Source organism: Macaca fascicularis, chromosome 11 (assembly GCF_037993035.2).
Source record: "Macaca fascicularis isolate 582-1 chromosome 11, T2T-MFA8v1.1".
Lineage (NCBI taxonomy): Eukaryota > Metazoa > Chordata > Mammalia > Primates > Cercopithecidae > Macaca > Macaca fascicularis.
In genome coordinates, this window is record NC_088385.1 from 62,950,362 (window position 1) to 62,978,247 (window position 27,886).

General features: G+C 49.0%; 1 protein-coding gene across 21 annotated transcripts; it reads right to left on the reverse strand.

Moving 5' to 3' along the window:
* Positions 1–412: 412 nt before the first annotated feature.
* Positions 413–27,722, reverse strand: SMARCC2 (SWI/SNF related BAF chromatin remodeling complex subunit C2). Of its 21 annotated transcripts, none has more exons than XM_005571200.5 (30): positions 27,587–27,722; positions 25,440–25,559; positions 24,421–24,506; positions 23,294–23,375; positions 23,108–23,200; positions 22,128–22,197; positions 21,817–21,886; positions 19,995–20,070; positions 19,695–19,826; positions 19,474–19,589; positions 18,971–19,095; positions 17,429–17,488; positions 17,242–17,279; positions 16,835–16,965; positions 16,453–16,524; positions 12,885–12,998; positions 11,872–12,025; positions 11,103–11,195; positions 10,751–10,867; positions 10,594–10,656; positions 9,653–9,911; positions 9,245–9,406; positions 8,132–8,196; positions 7,764–7,899; positions 7,515–7,681; positions 6,036–6,170; positions 3,368–3,749; positions 2,696–2,779; positions 2,351–2,416; positions 413–1,817 (listed from the first exon to the last, which is right to left on the reverse strand). In XM_005571200.5, the coding sequence occupies exons 1-30, from the start codon at positions 27,695–27,697 to the stop codon at positions 1,741–1,743; spliced, it is 3,456 nt and encodes a 1,151-aa protein (XP_005571257.1). In that variant the 5' UTR covers positions 27,698–27,722; the 3' UTR covers positions 413–1,740. The 21 variants fall into 21 exon arrangements, 20 of the variants coding, with proteins under 20 accessions (XP_005571257.1, XP_005571253.1, XP_073863203.1 ...); XM_005571196.5 differs by having other exon boundaries at positions 10,751–10,870; XM_074007102.1 differs by lacking the exon at positions 25,440–25,559.
* Positions 27,723–27,886: the final 164 nt, after the last annotated feature.

The following is a 27,886-nucleotide window of genomic DNA, read 5'->3' on the forward strand; positions in this document are numbered from 1 at the left end:
CCAGGCCATTATTAGCACTGCCTAAGCCTGTCCATCACCTCAGCAGGGCGAAGGGCCAATAACAACAAAAGGAGGTAAGGGACTTGCCTCCTCCCTAATAAGGGAAGGAGTGAAACCACTACTTCTGAAGGGATAAAGATACAAAATTCCATTATTGTGGGAATGTCCTTCCAAGTCTTAAACAGCTTTTAGGGCAGGTGAGAGCCTCTGCTCCTATACCAGCACACAGTCTTGACATCTGTGCTGCTGTTCGTGTTTTGTGGGGAGGCGCAGTGTCTAGGCCCTGTGGCTTGCATAATGTCTCTGCGGCCCGGGTAAACGCCGCTGTGAAGGACTCCAGGAAAGCTGCTCCAATCCCAGTCCCCCTGCCTGACAGCCACAGGTAAGAAGAACACAGAATGCACCCACAAGATGGAACTGAAAGCAAATTAATTTATAAAAAAAAAAAAAAAAAAAAAAAAAAAAAAAGAAAAAGAAAATTTACAGAAAACTTTGAACAGAAGAAAGGTGCTAAGACGCAGAGGGAGAGAAACACGGGGACATGAGGAACAAAGGGCCTGGTGGAAGGAACCAAGAAGAACCAGTGCAGAGCCTGGAGGCACACCTGCCTTCCAGTCACAGGGGAGGAGCTGGGACGTGGAGCAGGAATGCAGGAAGCAGAGTTGAGCTCTGAGCCAAGGGTTGGTCCAGCCCAAGGTTGGGCACCCTCTTCTACTGCTCCCAAATCCCTGCATCCTCATCTGGGGAGCCCCCAGCTATCAGCTGAAGTTCTCACAGTCTTGGTGGGAGAGGGAGGAGGCTAAGGGGTGACCCACCAAGTCATAATAAGGAGGTGCTTAAGTGCTTTAAAAAACAATTTCAGGTTTTAAAACTTCGCATCCTCTTACAGCTCCCTTCTCTGCGCCTTCCAGGAGTCCATGGATACAGCCCAGGGAAGGAAGGAGAACAGCCCCCACTGCCCTTTCTTCTATTACCTACCACAGAAATCCCCGAAATTAGGTTTTCCCCACCAAATACACATACGCTGACATCAACTAAGCAGGTGACTTTTAAAAACAAAACTGACATTCAGAGGGAAAGGAATCATTGGCTGAGCTGGGGTGGCCTAAAACAGCAACAATGAGGAAGCCGCAGGAGGGATCATTAGTACGAATAAACTCGAATAAGCTCAGTGTAGGGTGGGCTAGGGGAGCTGGGGCCTTGACTCAGTCACTAAAAAGGGGCTTGGGGAGAGACAGAATCTGCACCCTGTTCTATCCCCAGAGCTCTCCCTGGAATTTTAATTCCCCTTTCCTAAAACTCACTCCCCCTCAAAAAATGTAAAAATTGGTTATTTTTTAGTGGGTAGAAGGGAGCTCCAATGTGGCTTTTTAAAATCTACTTTTTTTTTTTTTTTAATCCATAGAAAATGCAGTAGTTTGGAGGGAGGTGTACCCTTAGAAGTGGTTAATAGAACCTTGTATAAACACCTTTCACCAGCCCTTCCTTTAGGGCAGCATTCCCATCCTATCCTCTCTCCCAGACATTAGAAACATCTTTTAAACAGAAGTCCTTGAATAATCTGATATAAAAATGCATGCCTCTGTTAGGCATGGTGAGGGCTTTGGAGGGGCGGAAGGAGCTTTCCTTACGTAGTGATGAACTCTCCAGGCTGGGGAGGGTCCCAGTGGTGGGGGAAGGGCTGTTCCTGGAACCGTGATCTCCAGAGGGGGTGAGGGGGAGAGATGTCTGGCTGGCTCCTCACTGTGGAGGTGGCACAGGGGTGACCGTGCCTGGGCTCGGGGCTGTGGGGTCTGGAGGCAGGGGGGTGCCTGGGTCTGTGGAGAAAAGTAAGATGAATCAGTTAGATTGCGCAGGAGAGAGGGCTCCAGACCCAGACCAATACAGACAGAACCGGGCATGGCATGCAGTGGTTGGGTGGATGAATGAGGTACCCACAATGTTCAACTTCTGTTCCCAACACCCTCTTCTACCTCATACTGAGAAAAACTGATAGAAAGGAGACTCTCTAAATGGGGCATCTGAACGTGATAGGAATAAGGAAAGGGATGACAATCATCATGCAAACAGCTGCTTTTCAAGTTTACAACTGAGATGCTCTCTGCCACAGGATTGCTCCATGACCCACCAGTGAAAGGCCCCAATACCATCCCAAAGGTGGCAGCTGCCAGGCTGGGGACTGGTGGAGGACAGCCAGAGAGGCCTTTCCTCCTGTATTCTAATTTTACCAGAGTGTTCAAAAAAGACTGTGGAAAGTCTAGTACCTGACCTCTTCCCCCACCTGCCCGCTCACCCTCCCTCCATGTGGACCCCTCTCCCTCACCCTTCTCCCCTCTTGGCCCCTTCTCACCTGGCAGTGGGCTGGCACTGGGCAGGAGGTTGCCCTGAACAGCTGCCACAATGGCAGGGCTTTGGGCTGCGGCGGATCCGAGCCCCGGCCCGAGAGGCAAGGAAGATGGCATGGTGGTGGTCGCCGGCAGGTTAGGATGTAGAGGGTTCGCCATGGACACAGGCAGGTTAGGTGGGGGGAGAGTGCCCGGGGCGAACGGGAGATGGTGGTGATGCCCATGCAGGTTAGGAGGAGGGGGGAGGTTAATACTGATGGAGTCAGCTAGACTACCAAATGGGATGATGGATGGAGCAGGAGGAGGAGGAGGAGGCGGCATGCCAAAAGGCAAACCCAAAGGAGCATTACCCGCCACGCCTGGGTGCCCGCTGCCTGGCACTGCCCCTGGCATCATTGAGGGAGGAGTTTGTTGGTTGGGGAACGGTGAGGGGCCTAAGAATAAAGATGAGAGATGGAGAAAGTTAGGTATAAAATGTTGCTTAACAACTCTTTTCTTTTTTATTTTTCTTTTAGACGGAGTTTCACTCTGTCGCCAGGCTGGAGTGCAGTGGCACGATCTTGGCTCACTACAACCTCCACCTCCCAGGTTTAAGCAATCTCCTGCCTCAGCCTCCAGAGTAGCTGGTACTACATGCGCCCGCCACCATACCCAGCTAATTTTTGTATTTTTAGTAGAGATGGGGTTTTACCATGTTGGCCAGGATGGTCTTGATCTCTTGACCTCGTGATCCACCCGCCTCTGCCTCCCAAAGAATAACTCACTTTTACAAACAAGGATAATCTAGCCATTCCTTGGCTCTGTCTTCCCTTTTTCTGACACTAGAGTAAGTGAACAAAATTCCAAAGCTCTCGAGTTTGGGGAAGGATTCCTGCTGGTTTAGGGGCCTAAGAGAGATGGGCCCATCTATAGAAATTGAGGCTAACCTCATCTCCAGACTCATCTTGTATTCCCTTTGAGGGGAACTGGGACATTCACCTGGATTCTTCTAGTCAACAAAAGTTCTGGAACATGACACTTACCATGGGGTCCAGGGGGGGGAACCCCTGGTGGGACTGCCCCAGGCTGGGGGGCTCCAGCTGGTTGCTGCTGCTGTGGCCCTGCAGTTGACCCTGCCTGCCCAATCTGTTCAGAAGGGCCCAAGCTTCCTGGAGGGGCCCCACTGCCAGCAGGAGCAGGGACTACAGAGGCTGGAGCCACAGCCAAGCCATGGACTGCGGGTGGCCCAGCAGCTCCTGTCGGGGGGATAGGCTGGGAGCCTGGGGGCAGGGCTGGCGGTGGCTGCTGCTGCTGTTGGTGCATCTGTTGGAAGTGCTGCTGCCGAGCCCTCATCTCCGCATACTTCAGCTGCTCCATGTGGAAGGCTTGTCTGTCGGCCAGGAGCTGCTGCCTCTGATACTCCAGCTGCCAGTGCCAATTGTGTATTGTTATCCAGTTTTCAGCAGATCCCAAAGGCAAATGCCTTGACCCCTGCTTTGTCTTCTTCTGAAAGATCCTGCCTCTCAATCAGAAGGTTCCCAAAATCTACATCTTGCGCTTGTGCCTCCTCTGTCCTCCCCACCCCACTTCGTGCAAATTCCCATGACCTTTATGTCTCCTGGGTGCCCATATGGTTTCTTACTGCAATGACTTTAACCTGGTCCCAGTTCACTTCAGCTACAAAGCTCTGAACTTGCCATTACCTTGTTTTGGAAAATGCTTCCAGTTCCTTTTGTCAACTCAAGTTCTTTTCTTACTTCAAAATTCACTAAAAACTCACTGTTCTTAGGAAGCTATTCCAGATCAATTCATTTGCCTCTGAACTTTAGCTTTATTTTATGATCTCAGGACTTAGAAACTTGATGTGCAATCTCTCTTTTTTTTTTTTTTGAGACTGAGTCTCACTCTGTCGCCCAGGCTGGAGTACAGTGGTGTGATCTCACTGCAACCTCCGCCTACCTGGTTCAAGCAATTCTCCTGCCTCGGCCTCCCGAGTAGCTGCGATTACAGGTGCGCACCAGCATGCCAAACTAATTTTTTGTATTTTTTATTCTTTAGTAGAGACAGGGTTTCACTGTGTTAGCCAGGATGGTCTCGATCTCCTGACCTTGTGATCCACCTGCCTCAGCCTCCCAAAGTGCTGGAATTACAGGCATGAGCCACCATGCCCGGCCGATGTGCAATCTCTTAACGTGAACCTGTCAGATACTTTAAACCTTCTTAACTGTTTCTGATGTCTCCATATTGTATATTCATTTGATGTCTCCCATTAAACCTTAAGTTCTCTGAGGTCCCTATCTTTTATTTCTTTTTATTCTTTTTTTTTTTTGAGATAGGGTCTCACTCTGTCAACCAGGCTGGAGTGCAATGGTGCAAACATGGCTCAGTGCAGCCTTGACCTCCTGGGCTCAAACGATCTTCCCACCTCTGCTTGCTGAGTAGCTGGGACCACAGGCTAGCATCACCATGCCCGGCTAATTTGTTTATTTTTAAAAATTTTTTGGTCTGGGCACAGTGGCTCTTGCCTGTAATCCCAGCGCTTTGGGAGGCTGAGGCAGGCGGATCACCTGAGGTTGAGTTTGAGACCAGCCTGGCCAACATGGCGAAACCCTGTCTCTACTAAAAATACAAAAATTAGCTGGGCATGGTGGCATACACCTGTAATCCCAGCTACTCAGGAGGCTGAGGCAGGAGAATTGCTTGAACCCAGGAGGCGGAGGTTGCAGTAAGCTGTGATTGCACCACTGTACTCCAGCCTGGGCGAAAGAGTGAGACTCCATCTCAAAAAAAAAAAAAGGCATGGTGACTCACACCTGTAATCCAGCACTTTGGGAAGCAGAGGTGGGCCGACCACCTGAGATTGGGAGTTCGAGACCAGCCTGACTAACATGGAGAAACCCCATCTCTATTAAAAATACAAAATTAGCTGGGCGTGGTGGCGCATGCCTGTAATCCCAGCTACTGGGGAGGCTGAGGCAGGAGAATCGCTTGAACCCAGGAGGTAGAGGTTGTGGTGAGCCAAGATCACACCATTACACTCCAGCCTGAGCAACAAGAGCGAAACTCTTGTCTCAAATAAATAAATAAATAAATAAAATAAATTGTCAAGACAGGGATATCACTATGTTACCGAGGCTGGTCTTGAACTCCTGGGGGGGCTCAAGTGATCCTCTGCCTCAGCCTACCAAAGTACTGGGATTACAGATGTGGGCCACTATGCCTGGTCCCTATTGTCTGTTTCTTCTTATGTCCTCCAAAGACAAAATGGTTCAACACTGTGTCTGTTCCATTCCCTTTCCAAGTGTACCTCCTGGATCTGAGACCCTAACCCTCTATCTCATCATTCCTTAAGCCCATTTACTCAATCACTATTTGAGTCTACTATGGGTCAAGCACTGCTCAAGGACCTGGTGATACAGCAATCAAAACAACCAACTAGAGTCCCTGCCTCATGGAGCTGACCTTCTGTGGGACCTCAGTCCCCAGACTTCACTTGTGAGACCACTTAACTGTCCTTAACTGGCTGCCCTACTCCTGCCCTGTTCCTGCCCTGCTCTGCTTTGAAGCCCTGTCAGTCTCAGGCTTTCCCAACTGTTGCTTATCTCTCTTTCACTGAAACACGCGCACGCGCACACACATGCACACACACACGCCCCTCTGATTTTAAACTGAGGCACAGCACAGCAGGGTTCCAGGGCTCCTGCTACTCACTGCTTCTCGCTCCCGGTCCATGATAGTCTCCAGCTCCTCAAAGTGCCGAAGTTTGATCTCCAACTTTTTCATCTGGGTCTCCACCAGCAGGGCCACCAAAGATTTGATCTTCCTTTCCTCAACAGCAGCCAAGTGCTAGGGAAGGAGGAATGAGACAACACATCAGTGGGAGGACCAACTGAAGACAATACAGAAGAAAGGTAGGGTGGATGCTGGCAGGTATAAGAACAAACTTGCCGTGGTAACAACTCATGGTAAAAGGGCTTGACTTTTTTTGTGCTGGGATCATAGGTGTGAGCCACCGTGTCTTTTTTTTTTTGAGACAGTCTCACTGTTTTGAGACAGTTGCCCAGGCTGGAGTGCAGTGGCATGATCTCAGCTCACTGTAACCTCCACCTCATGGGTTCAAGCAATTCTCGTGCTTTAGCCTCCCTAGTAGCTGGGATTACAGACATGCGCCACCACGCCAGCTAATTTCTGTGTTTTTAGTAGAGACAGGGTTTCACCATGTTGGCCAGGCTGGTCTCAAACTTCCAACCTCAGGTGATCCACCTGCCTCAGCCTCCCAAAGTCCTGGGATTACTTACACGTGTGAGCCACTGCGGCCAGCCTTTTTAAAAAATTAAATTATTTTGGCCAGGCGTGGTGTGTCTCAAGCCTGTAATCCCAGCACTTTGGGATGCTGAGATGAGCAGATCCCTTGAGTCTAGGAGTTCGAGACCAGCCTGGGGCAACAGGGTGAAACCCCGTCTCTACTAAAAATACAAAAATTAACCAGGCATGGTGGCAAGTGCCTGTAATCCCAACTACTCGGGAGGCTGAGGTGGGAGAATCGCTTGAACCCAGAAGGTGGAGGCTGCAGTGAGCCGAGATTGTGCCACTGCACTCCAGCCTGGACAACAGAGTGAGACACCATCTCAATAAATAAATAAATAAATAAATAAATAAATAAAAGAACATGGAGGTTGGGTGTGGTGGCTCACACCTGTAATTCCAGCAATTTGGGATGCCAAGGCAGGTGGATCACCTGAGGTCAGGAGTTCAAGACCAGCCTGGTCAACATGGCGAAACCCCGTCTCTACTAAAAATACAAAGAGTTAGCCGGGCATGGTGTTGTGCGCCTGTAATCCCAGCTACTCGGGAGGCAAAGGCAGGAGAATCACTTGAACCTGGGAGGTGGAGGCTGCAGTGAGCGAGATCTGATAGAGCAAGACTCTGTCTCAATAAAAACATGGAGATACTGTGGCAAAGGGTAACACAGAGTCAAATACCGACAGGGTTGAAAACAGGCCCAATGGTGACATATTTTTTTAAAGCTTAGAGAAGGGATGACTAACTTTACCTCCTCCAGAGATTAAAAATTAAAAATAAATAGGTCAGCATTATTTAAGGTGTGAGTGAGGAAGGATTTCCTCTAAGTAACATGAGATTAGAGAAGTGGGCATTTTCTTCCCTGAGGTCTTCAAGGTCTGGCCTCACCTTGGCTTTCACTGCGGCAGCAGCCAGGGCGGCAGCAGCGGCGGTGGAGAGGTTGCCCTCGCCAATGTCCCGCTCCACCTTTGTCTTCCTTTCCCCCTCAGACTCCACCACTTCCTTCAGCACTTCCTCCTGCCCTTCCTTTGGCTCCTTCTCCTTCTCCGGATCGACTGGGCCAGGACAAGGGTTAAGTTAGCCCCACAGTTTCACCTCTCTTCCCTGCACCCCCACCTACCCTTGTGGGAGGCTCACCTATCGGGTCTCCATCACTCTTCTCAGACTCCTTCTCACTGTCACCTTCTTTCCCTTTCTCCTCATCCTTCTTGGGAGCCTCGCTGGTTTTCTCCTTTGCTTCCTCCTCTATGGCACCCCCTCCTTCTCGGGGTTCCTGAAATTCCAGTGATAGAAAAGGAGAGTTATCAGGGATTGGGGTGATTAGTTCTCACACAGAGGAGCCAGACAGGGAACTAAATTTATTCCTCTTACTTCAGAGGTGATTTCATTCTAGGAGACAACCCCGTCCAAAACCAGCCCTTGCCCACCTAAGCTGAACAAGGCCAATTCCCCCATCACCACAGTGCTGCACACAGCCCCTGCAGCTCCCAGCAATCCCTCCGTACCTTGGGCTCCTTCTTCTCATCTGTGGCCTGGCCTTCCACCCGAGCCTCGTCATTCCCGCTCTCCTCTGGGCCCATGGGAAAAGGAAAACAGGAAATGTCTAATACACAGTCGTCTGTGTCTAACACTCTTCTTTTTTTTAGAGACAGGTTCTTGCTGTGTTGCCCAGGTTGGTCTCAAACTCCTGGGCCCACGCAATCCTCCCACCTCAGCCTCCTGAGCAGCTTGGACTACAGTGTGAGCCTCTGCACCCAGCTTCTCCATAACACCTGTCTTTTTTCTTTTGAGACAGGGTCTCACTCTGTCGCCCAGGCTGGAGTGCAGTAGCACAATCATGGTTCACTGCAGCCTTGACTTCCTGGGCTCAAGTAGTTCTCTCACCTCAGCCTCCTGTGTACCTGAGGCTACAGGCACATGCCACCACGCCTGGCTAATTTTTTTGGTATTTTTTTGTAGAGACGGGATTTTGCCACGTTGCCCAGACTGGTTTCAAACTCCCGTGCTCAAATGATCTGCCCACCTCAGCCTCCCAAAGTACTGGGATTACAGGCATGAGCCACTGCGCCCAGCCTTCACAAGACTTTTTCCTTTTTGAGACGAAGTCTTGCTTTGTTGCCCAGACTGGAGTGCAGTGGCCTTGATCTTGGCTCACTGCAACCTCTGGCACCCAGGTTTAAGCTATTGTCCTGCCTCAGCCTCCGAAATAGCTGGGATTACAGGTGCGCGCCACCACGCCCAGCTAATTTTTGTATCTTTAGTACAGACGGGGTTTCAGCATCTTAGCCAGGCTGGTCTTGAACTCCTGACCTCATGATCCACCCGCCTCAGCCTCTCAAAGTGCTGGGATTATAGGCGTGAGCCATCGCGCCCAGCCTTCACAAGACTTTTCTAATAGCCCCTTCTACAGGCCAAGATTTTTCTACCCAAAATCTTCATGAGAGGGCCAGTAGAGGTCCAGAGCCCCTGAGGTAAGCTCATGGGGAAAATAAAAACCCTACCGATTTTCTCATTCATGTTGTGCTCTGATGCCAACTTGAGGCAGAAATGGCACAGGGAGGCCAGGTGGCTCCGGCTCTTGTGAAAGGCAAGAAATGTGGGAACCTGCCTGGCCTTACCAATCCGCTCAGGCTCATCAGAGGTGGTTCCTGCAATGCCACTGCTTTCCAGACCGAAGGCAGGGTCCGCCTTGCCTGTTACTTTGGCTGCTTCTTCCACTTTCCGAACATGGGCCTCCACCAAGGCCGTGGGTACCTCTTCCTTCATTTTGGAGAACTCCTCTGTAAGACCCAGAAAGGATGAGGCTGGGAGTGGCGCAGGGGGACAGTTCTGGCAATCCCTGCAAAAGCTTACTCACAAGCCCATGTCTTTATCTAAGCCAGTATGGAGCCTAGACAGATGCCCGAGCTGAGGCCTGCACAGACAAGGACAGCAGGGCAGCCAAACTTGAGAGGATTCACAGTCTGAGTAACTAGCCCTTCAAAAGCAAACTAAGAAGGCCAGGTGGAACCGCCCACCCCCATTACCTAGGGCTGACTTTGCAGCAGCAGAGGCGACTCGGGGATCGACGACAGAGGCCAAGAAGGCAACAGTGCTCATAACAGGGTTGCCCGACTGACTGAAGGGGATGGGTTGGTAGGCCAGGGGGCCTAGGGAGGCCTCTGAGTCCTCCAGGTATGGGTCTTCAATGGGAAGACGAAGAAAATGCAAGATGCACTCGTCCTGTGTGCGGCTTCCCACATGCTCGGACACTTTGTTCCAGTCATCTTTGTACATTTCCAGTGCCTGGTGGTAGTGGTGGAGACATAACTCCGCTTACTTAGCCACTTTTCTCGAAGGCCGACTCCCCCCATCCTACTAAGGGCAGCTGGTTTCAAAGCTCTCTATGTTCTGGTATTTGTGTACTCTGCTAGGTCCAAGAGGGATCTTGAAGTAGCACTAAGAAAGGATATGAAGTTAATGAAATGGCCCAAATCCCCAGCCTGGAGCTGGTCCCTGGGGCAGGTGCAACAGGCATTGGGAACGGGAGAGACAGGGCAAGATCATGCTCTGCTCATGCCAAACTCCACGATCTCTCCTCACTCACAAGTGTGGCCAGCAACTTCAACATGTCTGTTTTCTTTTTTTGTTTGTTTGTTTTTTGAAACAGGGTCTTGTCTCACTCTGTCACCCATGCTGGAGTGCAGTGGTATGATCACAGCTCACTGGAGCCTTGACCTCCTGGGCAAGCCTCCCACTTAGCCTCCTGAGTAGCTGGGACCACAGGTGTGTGCCACCACACCTGGCTAATTTTTTAAATTTTTCATAAAGGCAGAGTCTCACTATGTTGTCCAGGCTCGTCTCGAACTCCTGGGCTCAAGCGATCCTCCTGCCTTGGCCTCTCAAAGTGCTGGGATTACAGGTGTGAGCCTCTACACGGAGCCCACTTCTGTTTCCAGAGAAAAACTCTTTTCTTTGCCCCAATTACCTCCAGGAGAAGCAGGGTTTCCTGTTCTGTCCACTCACGAGTGGCACTGGCTGCAGCTTTGCTCTGCAGGGGAAACACAGGCAGGTCAGAAGAGAGGAGCCTGTGACCTCTGAGGAGTGAACATTCTCTACCCCTAAAGTCGGCCCCCACCTCCTACCTTGGAGGGAACATTCTTTTTTGTGTACATGTCTGTGCGCAGCCCAAAGTTTTGCATGTCTGTTGGTTTCTCTTTGCCTTTGTCAGGAAAGTTGAGCATTTGTTGGGAAGCAGAGGTCTGCTATTTGTGGAGGGAAAGAAAGAGGTGAGTACAAGTGACCACTGGGAGCCAGGGGCTGACAGAGAGAAAAAACAGACAGAAGGAGCTTCTTTCCCAAAGCCAGGGACACCCCTGGGTGGGACTTCCTCCCTTACTGCTGTAGTTCCTCTGCTCTCATGTCTCTTCTTCCCGGGCAGGGGCCCCCCAATAAAGGGGCAAATGAGCAGCCCAGCAGGGTCTGCACCCCACCTACCAGCTCTGGCTTGCCCTTAGCCGTCTCTGGCACCAGGTCATCCAGCTCTTTGCCCTTTCGCCCAGCCTTGGTATCAGCATCAACCTGGCGGCCCTGGGGGACAGAGCTTGGCGTCATGGAGGCTGGGCAGGAAATGACCAGGTCAAGGCCCTGGAGGCCTCAAGACCAAATGCTGGGCGGCCCGCAAGCTCTGGGGGCACTCATGCCACTGTTCCATGTTCCCTTCATGATTAGTAAGACATGTCATTGGCATGATATCCATATATATTCACATTATCTTTACAGGTTCTCTTAGGAGCTGGACAATTACGTTCTAATCCTAGATTTGGTACTCTGTGACCTTGGGCAAGCCACATAACCTTCTTCCTAAATTTTGTAATGGATGAAGTGGAAATGAAAAAAAAAAAAAAAAGAAGGTGATAATTATGAGGCAAAAATGAAAAAATGTGGCAAAGATGACAAAGTTTAAAAATTTCATTCAAGTTAATTTTAAGCCATTTTTCTCTACCTATTGAATCCCCTACATTAGCCTGTCTGCTCCTTGAGTAAAAGGATAATCTCTTCTCCCTCAGCAATTACAGCCTTAGGTACAAAGGCTGAGAGAGGATGCTAAACACATGGGGCTGATTCCTGTGGCCCTTTGCATCCCATGGAAAAGCAAGAAGCCTCAAAACACTCCTGAACCATTAGCCTAAAAACCAGAAAAAGAAAAGTTCAAAGAAGCCCAATCTTCCCAACCCCGCCCCATCCCCATAGTACCTCACCCTACCTGAGGAGTCTTGGGCTGCAGAGGCACCAGCCCTGATGGTGTGTCAGCCAAGACATGGAAGTGAGAGGTAGGCGGAGGCCCCATTGGGGTTGGTCGACTCTCAGCATCCACCTGGTAGTTAATAAGACCCCACTGTTCTAGGAAGGCATGGACCCTGTGCGGAGAGAGGCAGAGACAGTGTCACACGGATAGCCAGAAAGGTGCATGAGGAAGAGGAAAACTGGGGGTAGAAGTTGGGGCATAAACCCCCTCCCCACCCAACCCCAGCCTTTTCCTCTGTTCATTGTACTCCTTAGGAAATTTTACCTACTCCAGTTGTTCATTTACCACCTAAATGCCAGTGACACCCAAGTCTACATCTCCAGCCTGGGCCAATCTCTATATCCACCTACCTACTGAACATTTCTTCCTGAATAGCTAGTAAAACTGAACCAGTTTCTTTCTTTTCTTTTCTTTCTTTGCCCTTCCTCCCTCCCCACTCCCTCCCTCTCCCTCTCTTTCTTTTTTTCTATCCCTGAGAGAGGCTGAAGTGCAGTGGTGTGATCACCGCTCACTGCAGCCTCCACTCCAGGGCTCAGTGATCCTCCCATCTCAGCCTCCTGAGTCACTAAGACCATAAACACGTGCGACCACGCCTAGCTAATTTTTTTGCATTTTCTGTAGAGATGGGGTTTCGCCATTTTGCCCAGGCTGGTCTCGAACTTCTGGCCTCCAGCGATCCTCCCACCTTGGTCTCCCAAAATGTTTAGATTATAGGCATGAGCCACTACACCTGGCCTGAACCAGTAGCTTTCAATTACACACGTGCTCCTTTGTCCTATATTCTACACTTCAGAGAATGCCACTGCTAATCCCCCAAGTCATTCATTCCCAAACCTGTACTTCACCTTTCTCTAGAGGTGTTTTTTTCTGCCTGCTCCTCTATGTTCCTTGCTGGCATCTCTACTGTTGTCAAAACACATCCATAGGCAGGCATCTTCATGTACCCCCTTCCCCTCAGCCACAAGACCCACCTCATGATGGCACAGACATCACCCGCTAGGTTTCGGCGACAGGCGGTAGAGGTAAGATACTCTTGGGGGTTCAGTCGGTAAGTGTCAATCATAAAGTTTCGATAGGCCAGGTAGCTTAGAAGAGAAAGAGAAACAAGAAAAAAAATTAATGTTTGTTAAAGGGCTAAAGGAAAAAATGGTAAGAGAGCTAACGACTTCTCCTGCATGATAAAGGTGGAAAAAAGTAGATTATTTGACTCAATACGCTGAGTGCCTGCTATGTGCTAGATGAAAGGGTTTCAAATAGGTCTTAGTTTTCCTTGATGGTGTTTTCTTTAAATGAATTATCTCCTTGGCTATACTTATGGATATTTCATACAATTTTTTTTTTTTTGAGATGGAGTTTCACTCTTGTTGCCCAGGCTGGAGTGCAATGGCGTGATCTTGGCTCACAGTCACTTCTGCCTCCTGGGTTCAAGCAATTCTCCTGCCTCAGCCTCCTCAGTAGCTGAGATGACAGGCATGTGCCACTACGGTGGGATAATTTTGTATTTTTAGTAGAGACAGGTTTTCTCCATGTTGGTCAGGCTGGTCTTGAACTCCTGACCTCAGGTGATCCTCCTGCCTCGGCCTCCCAAAGTGCTGGGATTACAGGCATAAGCCACTGCGCCTGGCCATTTTATACAATTTTTAAACAAGGAATTAGAAGTTAAGAAAAAGTACTCATTTCCAAACTCAGATGTTAATAAGGAAGTCCTTATTCATGCACACAGCTAGTTAGCATAATATGGTAAAAAACATACGTTTTGAAGAAAAGACCTAATCCCAGTTCTACCATGAGGACCCTGGCAATTTACTTCGATTTTTTTAAACCTCAGTTTCCTCATCTGTAAAATGGAACATCCGTTGAGAATGAAAGGTCTATAGAGTACTAGTACAGTGCCTGGGGCACTGTAGGGGCTCAAAAAAAATGGCGGCTATTACGTGGTACAGTGTAAACTTTCAGATCATGGGCCAGATTAAAGGATTCAGATCCTGGTTTTACTTACTAGCTCTGTGACTTTATGCAGGTGACCTGACTCCTCTGTACCCTATCTGTCAACTGAAGATGATATCAACCTTCGTTGACATAAAGATTAAATTACTCAATGTATGTTGGACATTTAGGATAGTGCCTGGGAGATACTAAGCTCCCAGATGTAGGCAATTATCATCATTTACTATTTTTTTTTTCTGAGATGGAGTTTCACTCTTGTTGCCCAGGCTGGAGTGCAATGACGTGATCTCGGCTCACTGCAACTTCCACCTACTGGGCTCAAGTGATTCTCCTGCCTCAGCCTCCCAAGTAGCTGGGATTACAGGTGCGTGCCACCACACCCAGCTAATTTTTGTATTTTTAGTAGAGATGGGGTTTCACCATGTTGGCCAGGCTGGTCTCGAACTCCTGACCTCATGATCTGCCCCGCCTCGGCCTCCCAAAGTGCTGGAATTACAGGCGTGAACCACCACACCGAGCCCATCATTTACTATTTTATACCAAGAGTTCAGTTCCTACTCCAACCCTGCCTGCATGTCATGTTGAATTCATTTCATCTGATCACTACTTTCTTTTCACACATACTGCTTTCTCCAGGAAGAGAAGAAGAAAGAACCACAGCAAGCTATGAGGAAAAAACATGGAGGGACCACCAGAGAAGGCAAGCTGTGGAATACCTAGGAAGAAAACTTGTTCAGTTCTCAGTCTCACCCACCTCATCAATGTGGTTATCTTCAAGTATTCCTAACCAAAGAAGATTGCCACGTCTTATCCAAAGCCAAGCAGGTTTGGCCTGAGGCAAAATCTTTTTTTTTTTTTGAGACGGAGTCTCGCTCTGTTGCCCAGGCTGAAGTGCAGTGGCAGAATCTCAGCTCACTGCAAGCTCTGCCTCCCGGGTTCACGCCATTCTCCTGCCTCAGCCTCCCAAGTAGCTGGAACTACAGGTGCCCGCCACCATGCCCAGCTAATTTTTTTTGTATTTTTAGTAGAGACAGGGTTTCACTGTGTTAGCCAGGATGGTCTCCCATCTCCTGACCTCATGATCAGCCTGCCTCGGCCTCCCAAAGTGCTGGGATTACAGGTGTGAGCCACCACGCTCAGCCGGCCTGAGGCAAAATCTTGAAGGAGATGAAGACTTTCGAGCCCCAAACCCATACTTTTATTTATTTGTTCATTAACTTTTTTTTTTTTTCTGAGACAGAGTCTTGCTCTATCGCCCAGGCTGGAGTGCAGTGGTGTGATCTTGGCTCACTGCAACCTCTGCCTCCCAGGTTCAAGCGATTCTCCTGCCTCAGCCTCCAGACTAGCTGGGACTACAGATGCGTGCCACCATGCCCGGCTATTTTTTTTTTTTTCCAGACAGAGTTTCACTCTTGTTGGCCAGGCTGGAGTGCAGTGGCATGATCTCGGCTCACCACAACTTCCGCCTCCCATGTTCAAGCGATTCTCCTGCCTCAGCCTCTGTAGTAGTTGGGATTACAGGCATGTGCCACCATGCCAGGCTAGTTTTGTATTTTTAGTAGAGATGGGATTTCTCCAGGTTGGTCAGGCTGGTCTCGAACTCCCCACCTCAGGTGATCTGCCCACCTGCGCCTCCCAAAGTGCTGGGATTGCAGGCATGAGCCACCGCGCCTGGTCTTTTTTGGTATTTTTAATAGAGACGGGGTTTCACCACGTTAGCCAGGATGGTCTTGATCTCCTGACCTTGTGATCCACCCGCCTCGGCCTCCCAAAGTGTTAGGATTATAGGCATGAGCCACAGTGCCCAGCCTTGTTCATTCATTTTTTTAGATATGGGGTCTTGCTGTGTCAGTCAGGCTGGAGTGCAGTGGCATGATCATGGCTCAGTGTAGCCTCAAACTCCTAGGCTCAAGCAACCCTCCCATTTCAGCTTCTCAAGTAGCTGGGACCACAGGTATGCCCCACCATGCCCAGCTAATTTTTTTTTTCACTTCTTTAGAGATGGGAGTCCTGCAATGTTGCTCACACTATTCTTGAACTCCTGGCCTCAAGGAATCCTTCTGTCTCAGTGTCCCAAGTAGCTGGGATGATTTAGTCGTGAGCCACTGTGGCTCCTACACTTCTTTCCCAGAGAGCCCTCTCCATCCCTTAATTTATATAAACTGGTCTTCTATTAGTTCCTTCTCTTGTTTTTCTATGAAAACCTACTCTCAGGAACCAGCCTGGTAATAGTAATTTACACTTTAATCAAAGCTATTACTTGTGCTAGGAATATCTGCAGTTTAGACAGTATCAGTAATATGGATTTAAAGGCTCTATACCCTGTTAAAAAGAATTTGAGGCATTGAAGTAAGTACTTGTTATATACAGAACATGCTTAATAGCACCCTTAGGCAAATCCTAAAGAACATGTGTCTACATGCTAGGCCAGGGCTGCCTAAAGGCAGATATTGTGTCTTTGTAAGCCTAGCACAGTGCCTGGCTCATGGAAGGAGCTCAAGAAATGTTTGCTAAACTGAATGTTACTGGATCAGGAAGGGTGAATGGGGGGACAGGAGGGAGAAAGAGAATCATGAGCTGAGATTTCCTTACATCTCTGGAGTCTTGGACTTATTCTTGCCGTTGAAGAACTCGGGGAGAGCCCTCCGCTCAATGGCATGAACGCTGTAAGAGAAGCCAGAGTGGTTTCAGAAGAAGGCACTGTTGAAGGGATGGGGGCCCCAAGGGAGGAAAAGTCTAGAAGGCAAAGAAGGAAAAAAGCTCGAAATTGCTGCAGTTAGAAGCTTAGGGAGAACATCCCACAGGGCTGTAAGACTCAAAAGGACACCAGGAGCTCCCCTAAAACTATAGTGTACTCTGGTCTATCTGGCTGAGGAAAAAATAACTTATTTGGAGGAGGCAGGGAGAAGAACAGCCTGTTGACCCCTGGAGGCAGGGAAATAAGGACTCAGTGCGAAGTTGGGGACAACCATACCTATTGTAGTCAAACCAGGCAGCATAGCTGGGAATGATGATGTGGTGGGTCTGTTCAGTCACGTTGTCCTCATGCAGGTCTGGATTCTTGGTCTGCTCTCCCTTGTTCCCCGTACTGTTCTCATCCTCATCCTATAAGTATGGAGGCTGCTGGACACTCAGCATTCCTGTTTCCTCCCTAGCAACCCTCTGCTTCTCCCACCCCCCAGGAATGTGGACACTACAGATAGGTGATGGGACTGAGCAGTCATGGGCCCCAGGACTCTGAAAGGGTCAGAGTTTTGAACAACAGCTAGAATTAGTCTACGGTGGGTAAAGTCTGGGCATTGAAAAGTTTGGGCAGAATGAACTCTATAATCACAAATCAGAATCACATAGAGAGATAGGGCCTCTCTAAACTGGCTCCACCTTGCCCGTCGTCTCCATGCTTTCATCTTCCTGTTCATCTGAAAGACAAAGACCAAGATGTAAAGCTGAAGCCTCCTGAGGGGCAAGAAAGCCCTACAAAAAGCCCATCAGGTTAGCGAAAAGGGAGCAGCTGAGCCCTCCCCTCCCCTTGGCTCTGACTGCCTTGCCCAAGAGGCTCCAGTCTTACCTAGGTCAGTCATGGTGCCGCCTTTGACTGGGGCCGACTCTGAGTCTTTCTTTGTGTTAACTGCCAAAACAGAGAGTCATTTTATCAGACAGATTTTGCCTAATTCAAGCCTTCAATCTAATAGTTACAGAGATCCTACTTTCTCCAAAAATTTTCTTCATCTGATTGCAAAATATAGTAATTCTCTCCAGTCACAATTATTCTAGGGCCTGAAACTTGCTTGCTACTTTCCCCACTTCTCCAACCAAAAAATAGCTTATTTCTCTATGTACATTCGTTAATCATTCTTGTCTTTGATAGGTCTTTATCTCCATCTATGTATCTGTAAGCTTTTAATGGTCTGATACTGAATCTGACCAAATCATTCTGTGGAGGAATGGTTAGGTGTTAAATGTTTTTGAAAGCATACTTTCCTCAACTGAATTCATATGCATATGCTCAGGAGCAAACAGAGAGAGGAGAGCTGATTGATGAGGAGGTGGAAGCCAGAACTCTTCTTGGTGGCACCCCTAATCCTACCCCTGAAACACACGTCTGGAATACCTGGGGTGAGTCTATAGAATACAGACTGTAAACCAGCATTGGTGGAGCAATGGTCTCCAAAGTGGGGTTCTAACATAGGATGCAAAAGATGATCCACTGCAACTCAGGAAGAGAATACAGAATTTCTCTTCATGTTTTTGTTTTTTGTTTTGTTTTTTTGAGACGGAGTCTTGCTCTGTCGCCCAGGCTGGAGTGCAATGGTGCGATCTTGGCTCACTGCAAGCTCCACCTCCCGGGTTCAAATGATTCTCCTGCCTCAGCCTCCCAAGTAGCTGGGATTACAGGCGTGTGCTATCACGCCTGGCTAATTTTTGTATTTTTAGTAAAGACAGGGTTTCACCATGTTAGCCAGGATGGTCTCGATCTCCTGACCTCATGATCTGCCTGCCTCGGCCTCCCAAAGTGCTGGGATTACAGGGGTGAGCCACTGTGCCTGGATACTTCATGTTTATCATTTTTTACATTTTTCAGTTTTTTAGATATGTTTGTGTTTTATAACGTTCCCACAGTAGTGACTTAATAGTACATGTACAGGCCGGGTGCAGTGGCTCACGCCTGTAATCCCAACACTTTGGGAGGCCGAAGTGGGCGGATCATGAGGTCAGGAGATCAAGACCATCCTGGCTAACATGGTGAAACCCCGTCTCTACTAAAAATACAAAAAATTAGCCAGGTGAGGTGGTGGGTACGTGTAGTCCCAGCTGCTTAGGAGGCTGAGGCAGGAGAATGGCATGAACCCAGGAAGCGGAGCTTGCAGTGAGCCAAGATCACGCCACTGCACCCCAGACTTCATGACACAGTGAGACTCCGTCTCAAAAAAAAAAAAAAAAAAAGTAGTGTGTAAAATATCATCTAGTATGATTATGATTATGTAAAAACTAAATTGTGGATCCTGTAGACTGGGAGCTGGACCTGAGAAATCAGCTCACTCGGGGTTCGGCAAAGGAGAATCAGGATGGGGAGTAGGGGTGGATTCCAGGAGCTCAGCCTGGCCTGTACCTGTTTTGGGAAGTGTCACCTCTTCTACATTGGGGACTGGTGAGGGCTCGTCCATGTCCTTTGTGAGGTCTTCTTGCTCCTCTTCTCTGTGGCCACGCTTTGACTTAGTATAAGGTGTTGAGGGACTGGGAAGGAAAGAGTGAAAGAGAACTCAGTCATCCTTGGACAAGGAGTCCCTGGAAGTTGAAGTTCAAGGGAAGGGAAGTGACAGAGAATTCCAAGGGTAGAGCTGAGTACAAACAGAAACCAGTAATCACAGACTAATCGGAAGTGGCAAAGGCTTTTCATTTGATAAAGCTCTCTTTAAATTTCTAGTGGCGCCAGGACCAGAACTAACAACTGAGTAGCTAAAGATCTCCTCATCTTCCCTCTCAGGACACCTGCAGTATTTACGGCACACCCAGGTCAGGGCCAGGTGGTTATAGGAAGGGATTTGTCTTTCCTTCCTTCAACATGATGTGGAGAGAATGGTGAACTCGGGGGCAGGCTAGGGGCTGGCACACCCTTTCTTAGCATTTTTCTTCTTCGCTTCTGGGGTTGGCGAAGGAGAGGGGGAGCGCTTCCTCTTCTTATAGTTTCCCCCCTTCTTGTCCCGTCGATCTGAATCTGGGCTGTTCACCTATAGGATGGAGAATCGGGACAAATGTCAGCCTACAATCCCCAATGAAGATTTGTTCTGAGACTTATGCTAAGGGCACCAGGAAAAAAGAACAGGATTTGTCACCTCATCTGTCAATGTCTTGGCTGAAATCTTCTTTCGGCGGGAGACAGGGTTTTTGTCATCATTTACTTCGTAGTCTTCCTCATTCATCCATTCATTGAAGGTGTCGGTGTCCAGGATCCACTTTGCATGAATCTAAAGTACAAAAGCAGATCATGCTGCAGAGAAGCCTGGAAGCCACAGCTCTGTCTGGGGACCCTTAACAGAAAAAGCCCAAGGGCACACGAGCCTCTGTTTCACTTTCCAAGAGTAGACTGCTCCTGGCATTCTTTTTGGGGAAGAGGGGGTACAAGAAAAGCTCACCTTCCTAGGTTTCTCAGGAGTTGGAGCATCTTCCACAGATGCTTCAATTTCACTCGCTGGGATCCATGTGTCATAACTGCCATGGGAAATTGAGCACACAGTAGAATCAATGGGATAGAATTGTGGAAAAGTGAAGTGCAAATCTTTTATCCTTTCCATTTACAGAAAGTATTGGGTTGGCTTTTTTTTTGGTATTCTATTTATTATAAAGAAGTAAAAGCACATTACGAAACATTTCAAAAATAGAGAACAAAAAGAATTACCCTTACATAACTACTCTTGACACATGTATATATGTTTTTTCACAGTAATTTTTGTTTTGTTTTTTCGATACGGAGTCTTGCTCTTGCTCTGTTGCCCGGGTTGGAGTGCAGTGGCGCAATCTCGGCTCACTGCAATCTCCGCCTCCCGGGTTCAAGCGATTCTCCTGCCTCAGCCTCCTGAGTAGCTGGGATTACAGGTGCCTGCCACCATGCCTGGCTAATTTTTATATTTTTAGTAGAGACGGGGTTTCACCATTTTGGCCAGGGTGGTCTCAAACTCCTGACCTCATGATCCACCCACCTTGGCCTCTCAAAGTGCTGGGATTACAGGCGTGAGACACTGCGTCCAGCCGGGGTTTTTGTTTTTGTTGAGACAGGGTCTCACTTTGCTGCCTAGGCTGGTCTCGAACTTCCAGCCTTTAGTGATCCTCCTGCCTTGGCTTCCCAAAGTGCTAAGATTACAGGAGTGAGCTACTGTGCCTGGTCCACAATTTTGTTTTTACATAATCATAATCATACTAGATGATATTTTACACACTACTTTTTTTTTTTTGAGACACGGTCTTGCTGTGTTGGCCAGGTTAAAGTGCAGTGGTGCAATCATGGCACAATGCAGACTCAACCTCCTGGGCTCAAGTAATCCTCCTACCTCAGTCCCCCAAGTAGCTAGGAGTACAGGTGTGTGCCACCATGCCCAGCTAATTTCTGTATTTTTTTTTGTAAAGACAGGATTTGACCATGTTGCCTAGGCTGGTCTCAAACTCCTGGGCTCAAGCAATCTGCCCGCCTCAGCCTCCCCAAGTGCTGGGATTATAGGCATTAGCCACTGCACCCAGCCTATGTGCTATTTTTTGTTTTGCTTTGTTGAGACAGAGTCTCACTCTGTCGCCCAGGCTGGAGTGCAGCAGTGTGATCTTGGCTCACTGCAACCTCTGCTGCCCGGGTTCAAGCGATTATACTACTTCTCAGCCCCCCGAGTAGCTAAAACTACAGGCGTGCGCCACCATGCCCTGCTAATTTTTTTTTTTTTTTTTTTTTTTTTTTAGACACAGGGTTTCAGCATGTTGGCCAGGCTGGTCTCGAACTCCTAACCTCAGGTGATCCGCCTGCCTTGTCCTCCCAAAGTGCTGGGACTACAGGCGTGAGCCACCATGCCGGGCCTACATGCTGCTTTTTGCAACTATTAATAATATTCACTTATAAATTGTCCATGTTATTTTATATCACTTTGGAGGCTGCATAATAGCCCACTGAGTAGATATACAAATTTACTGAAACATTTTCCTACTGTTAGACATTTAGATTGTTTCTAACATTTACTTATCAAAAATTATGTGGGGATAATCAATTCATACATAAAGCCTCAATTGTTTTAGCCCAAGGCTTGTTCACTAAGTCCAAACCTCCCCCAAGACTGAGGTTCACTTAATAGGTGAGAGGAGAACAAATTAAGTGATCTAAAAATAACTCTGAACGAGTGGCTTCTTGCTCTGCTAGATGTTCCAGGGCTTCTGGGTCTGGCTCTTATACTTAAACCTGCCCCAGGAACCCATCCTCACCTGTCAGGATAGTAGCCCCAGTGCAGAAGAACCTGCTTATCCCTCTTCATGACTGGTCGTACCCATTCCTCTGGGGATAGAGGAAGAGAAGGGAGAGATATAAGCTAAAGAGGGACACAAAAAAAATACTGTACATAAGCCCTAACTAATGCACTCTCCTGTTGTAGCAGGGGACTTGGTAATAGGAACTTAAGGTGTTAGGAGGATTCAAGATTGAAAGAAGAGGAGCCCAGGTACTGAATGGTGATCTTAGTCCTCTGCCTCCTAGTCCAAACCATCCACTCAAGTGGCCAGGAAAACCCAGGTCTCACCTTCTTCTAGATTCCCCGGGACAGGATACACAACATGGGAGGCATTGTTCTTATCCTCAGTGACTGTTCCCTAGATGGCACAAGGAGAAGCAGGTAAATTACGGTCCCCTCTGAATTACTCAAGGTTTAGCCACAGAGCTGCCTTCCTAATCATATTTTGCTTATAATAGTATTAAAGTTAGTTTGCATTCTCTAAGCACACACCAGCTAAGTGGCAGAGGGAAACAGCTGGGATTGTGCTAATAATGGAGAAAAGTCAAAGAATTAAAAATTGCTACAAATAATCCTCTGAACAGATAATCTACACATGGGAAATTTAAAGTCAACTGTACGTCCTTATCAATGACATCTGTTCATTATTATAAAGTTCTAAAGAGCAGGGATTTCATTTATCTGAAATCAAGCAATCTCTAGCTCAATAGAAGTGGATACTATTTTTCCCCAGGCCAACATAAGTCTCTAGGAACAGTAATGCAAACCTGTCAGGACTGAAAAATGGGAGAAGTAGACAGAAAAAGACAGACTCAAGGCTTTTTTTTTTTTTTTTTTTGAGACAGAGTCTGGCTCTGCCGCCCAGGCTGGAGTGCAGTGGCTGGATCTCAGCTCACTGCAAGCTCCGCCTCCCGGGTTCACGCCATTCTCCTGCCTCAGCCTCCCGAGTAGTTGGGACTACAGGCGCCCGCCACCGCGCCCGGCTAGTTTTTTGTATTTTTTAGCAGAGACGGGGTTTCACCGTGTTAGCCAGGATGGTCTCGATCTCCTGACCTCGTGATCCGCCCGTCTCGGCCTCCCAAAGTGCTGGGATTACAGGCTTGAGCCACCGCGCCCGGCCAGACTCAAGGCTTTAACTCAAGTCTTCCCAGTAGACAGAGCCACCTCTGAAGCAGAAAACATGGTAGTTCAGGGCTGCTGCTTGGTATAGAAAACATCAGGAAAAGAGTCATGGAGTTTCTGAAACCTCTCCTGATCAGACCATTTACCTGGTGTCTCTTGATTATGTCCTTTAATTTCCCTAGTAGTTTGGGCTCAATTTCTGGGCACAGAAAAATGTTAGGTCGAGACAGGCAATTATTCTGTGGAGAAAAGAAATAGAATGAGATCACGGGAAAGGAGTGTTTTAGATTTTCACTGAGGGAAGGGAGATAAATAGGGGATATGCCTATTACCTGCACCAAGGACTTCTCGATGGTCATAAACATTTCCACATTGCGGTCCATGCGTGATGGATTCTGGAAATCGTAACGCCGCCTTGTGAAGAGGCAATAATCTAGTGAGTGGTATAGCTCAGGTCTGCAGATGAGGTGAGGGCATGTGACTTTTGTTTTTTGAGATGGAGTCTTGCTCTGTCACCTAGGCTGGAGTGCAGCGGTGTGATCCTGGCTCACTGCAACCTCTGCCTCTCAGGTTCAAGCAATTCTCCTGTCTCAGCCTCCCCAGTAGCTGGGACTACAGGCACACACCACCTCGCTTGGCTAATTTTTGTATTTTTAGTGGAGACAGGGTTTCACCATATTGGTCAGGCTGGTCTCGAACTCCTGACCTCAGGTGATCCACCTGCCTTGGCCTCTCAAAGTGCTGGGATTACAGGCATGAGCCACCACACCCAGCCTTTTTTTTGTAGTTGTTGCTGTTTTGAGAGGGAGTCTTGCTCTGTTGCCCAGGCTGGAGTGCACTGGCGTGATCTTGGCTAGCTGCAACCTCTGCCTCCCCTTTACAAGCCATTATCCGGCCTCAGCCTCCCAAGTAGCTGAGATTACAGGTGCCCGCCACCATGCCCAGCTCATTTTTGTATTTTAGTAGAGATGGGGTTTCGCCAAGTTGGCCAGGCTCGTCTTGAACTCCTGACCTCAAATGATCCAACCACCTCGGCCTCCTAAAGTGTTGGGATTACAGGCATGAGCCACTGCACCCAGTCATGACTTCTTAATATGGGAAATTAGGAGGCAAGCTTGCTTACAGCTATTGCCAAAATCACCTGGGATCTGAGGTTCACTGATCTCAACTCCATGAATCACTCTCTGTGCTTACTCCAAAGGGACAAAAAAAGGTTTCAGACGCCAACCTAAGAATCCCTTTTCCTCTACAAAACACACACTGATACTCGAGTACACACTCACTCTTGGCGACTGTTTTGGCTCTGACTCCCAACCATTTTTCTGACCTAACAAGTCAGGTCTACTGACCCAGCAAAATAAAGACTCACAAGAATTTCTACCCCAGAAAGACCCCAGGGAATCAAAAGGAGGGATTTCCTCTAAACTAAATGTAAGAAGAATAGAGAGAATCATCTCACCATCCCTGGTCACTCTTGAATTTGTAGGCAGCTGCAAGAATGTGGCACAAGGAGCCTCCCGCTTTGAAATCTAGGAAACATTTGATCTACAAAATCAAGGTACGGAAGAAGCATGTCAAGGTTCTATTGTAAATTCTATCATCACTTAAAATCCTTTCACAAAATCCCATGCTGAACTGATCTCCCTCTTTTTTTTTCAGATGGAGTTTTGCTCTTGTTGCCCAGGCTGGAGTGCAATGGCACGATCTCGGCTAACTGCAACCTCTGCCTCCCAGGTTCAAGCAATTCTCCTGTCTCAGCCTCCCAAGTAGCTGGGATTACAGGTGCCTACCACCACATCTGGCTAATTTTGTATTTTTAGTAGAGACAGGGGGGGTTTCTCCATGTTGGTCAGGCTGGTCTCCAACTCCAGACCTCAGGTGATCCGCCCACCTCGGCCTCCCAAAGTGCTGGGATTACAGGCGTGAGCCACCGTACCCAGCTCAAAGCTGAAATTCTTTAACCCTTGTGCCATTGCATCATGTGGCCTGCAAGAGGGGAGTGAAAGAAACCAATATACAGAAAGCACCACCTTGTGCTAACACTTTACTGGATTATCTCAGGTGCCATTATAGAAACCCTACAAGGTAGGTTTACTAATCCCATCTAGAGATGAAGGAACCAAGACTCATGAATGCTGCCCAAGATCACACAGCCATCAAGTAGCAAAGCCAGGATTTGAACACAAGCCCACACAAATCCAAATCTCAAGTCCGCTTTTAACCATGCCATGAGAGACTTGTGGACTGATCCCAGGCACTCTGAAATAATTTGTTGCACAAAGTATTACTAAGACAAAAAGAATGGTAAACTGGAGACTAGGCCAAGCCAATAATGCCCTGACCAGGGATAGGGATGGTAGAAAATAACCCAAATTTCAAAAATTACAAAATTCACAAATCTTTTTTTAAAATACAACTCTCCAGTTTGGTGGACTCACCACCACCACCCCCCGCCCTCTCTCCTACTTCTGCACTCACCGGCAGTTTAGTGAGCGGTGCATTGCTGACATGTTTGCCAAAAACTTCTTCCTGAAATTGTAGTAACTGTACAACCAGGCTAGACAGGGACTTGTTGGTGGGTGGTTCAGCTTGTATATACTAACGGAAAAGAGGGAAAGGAAAGAAAAATAGATCTCAGATAAATTGTCCACTATCTTCCACATTTCTCCCCCAGGGGCTCTGGAAGTATCTGGAGCAAAGAAAACAGTGCCTTTCTCCCTATTTAGTCTCTATAAAGAAAATGGCAAAAGGGAGGCTCTGGACATCCCAACCAGGAAGCTGAAATTCTGCTGTCACCAGCCCAGATGGCCAGTGTTGGGGAGAACAGGGAAGCTTACTACTCTTCCTCAGCTACACTCTGAAATTAGAGTTGCAGGACCCTATTATCTTGGCACCTCATCCTCAACCAACAGCACTGAGGGTTGTTAAAATTCTGGAGGTTTATAGAGTTCAGATCATGGAAGCAATACCTTTGGAGCTCTAAGAGAGACATTTCTTAGGGGAACTCTGTGTAAAGCCATGATTCCCCCTATAATGTAGCCTAACAAGAAAAGGTACAAGGAAGTGAAGGAGGGCAAGCTGACTGAGAGTGAGCCTGTGCATTTTGCTCCTGAAGACTGGGTATAAAGGTCTTCATAAGCCCTCCTAGACAGGAAGGGCCTCACCAGCCTGATGGAGAAGAGCAAGAAAACATCTACCCTGTCTGAGGAAACTGTATCCGAGACAAGTAACCCTGGCTCTACCTCAATATTTCCACACTTCGCTACCTAGTAGCATCCTAGCCTTCCATTATAATTTGAACCTGAGCCAGGAGACTTTCTTTTTACCTTTTGACCCGTTTTCTCCCCCCTCATCACAAAGAAGACAGCGCCTCTCAGTGAGAGGTGAAGAGAGATAGATCTGTGAAGGGAAAGGTAAATGACAAAGAGCTAAGAGCACGGAAGCTGAACCAGGTCACAGTTGTCAATCCCCACCAAGGCCGGAGGCTCAGCCCCTAGCTTGATCTCCCTGCAAAAGGTCAAAGCAAGAGCCTCTCACAGGCATAGAAACAAGCCATAGAAATAGCAGCTATTTGTCAAGATTCTGACACCCAGAGAGACCCCAAGGGCAGGGCCAGGCTCATAATCAGGATCAGTAGGAAGTTCTCCTAAGCCACTAAGCACACTTCTGACGAGCTGCAAAGCCGGCAGGAAGAAATGGGGAGCTGAAAGAAAGCCACAAAGAGAACCCCTCTCTGAGGGTAGTGAGAAAAAGAGAGGCAGACTATTTCCAGGGAAAACCAGGCCTAGAGACAAAGACGACACCACGAAGAGGTCTAGTAGAAAAGACAGGTAAGGATTCTTAAACCCTTTGTTCACTACCTTATGATCGCCAGTTATGGGGTTTAGGGGTGAGGGGCTAGAGATAGAACGCTCACCCTAACCTCTTGACCCCAAACCCACGGTACTGCAAAGCTAGGTTGCAGGGTGACTTCACTGCAAAATCGAGGAAAGGTTTTGGAAGGGGTCGCTACCCAGGAACTCCTATACCCCAGCTCCCTGAGAGATTCTGTTGCCTCTTAGATGAAGGTGGGGGATGAGCGGCGGAGACAGGTGATCCCTGGGTGGGGACCTTTTTCAAGCTGATGAGCAGCCAACGGCTTGCTCTGTGACTGTTTACCCTCCTGCTTTCCATCCTCTCTCTGAACATACACAAAGCACCGGGGAGGCCTCAGCCCCACCGGTACCCGGCTCCATGGGGAGCTCTGGCGGGCACGTTCCGGGTTGCGGGGGAACCCATTGGGCACCCGGTCCACACCCGGCCGGCCGCCTCTCCCAGAAGAGCCAGGAGGGCGATGGCTGAGGGGAAGGTGGGCTAATGGCACCGGGGCCTGCCGGGCAGTAGAGAAAAACAAGGGGCAGAGGGCGCAGCAGTGGGGGCGGGGGCTAGGCTCGGAGGCTAGGGGTGCGGGGAGAGGGAGGCTGGGGGAGGGGCGCGGGCGCGCGGGAGGGCGCGCGGGGGGCTGCTCCGAAGGCCGCAGGGGAGGGGCTGGGGCGCCTGGAGGGTGGGCAGGATCCCGGAGCTGCAGGGCCGCGGTCCCTTTGTCCCGCCCCCGGTCCCCGCGCGGCCCGGCCCGGCCCGCGTACCTTCTTGTAGTTCTTGCCGAGCCACAGCCGCACGTTGTCGAACTGGGTCACGGTGTCCGCGGCCTCGTAGTACTTCACGTTGGGGCCGCCGTCCTTCTTCCGCACCGCCATCTTCTCGGGCTCGGGCCCCGCCGCCGCCCGCCCCACTCAGCTCAGCTCCCGCCTCCTCCGCCTCCTCCTCCGCCCGCCTCCCGCCGCCTCCCGCCGCCGCGGCCGCCGCCTCCCGCCGCCTGGGCCGGCCCCGGTCCGCGCTGCGCCCCCTGCCGGCAGGCCGGGCGCGGCGGAGGAGCTCCAGGCGCA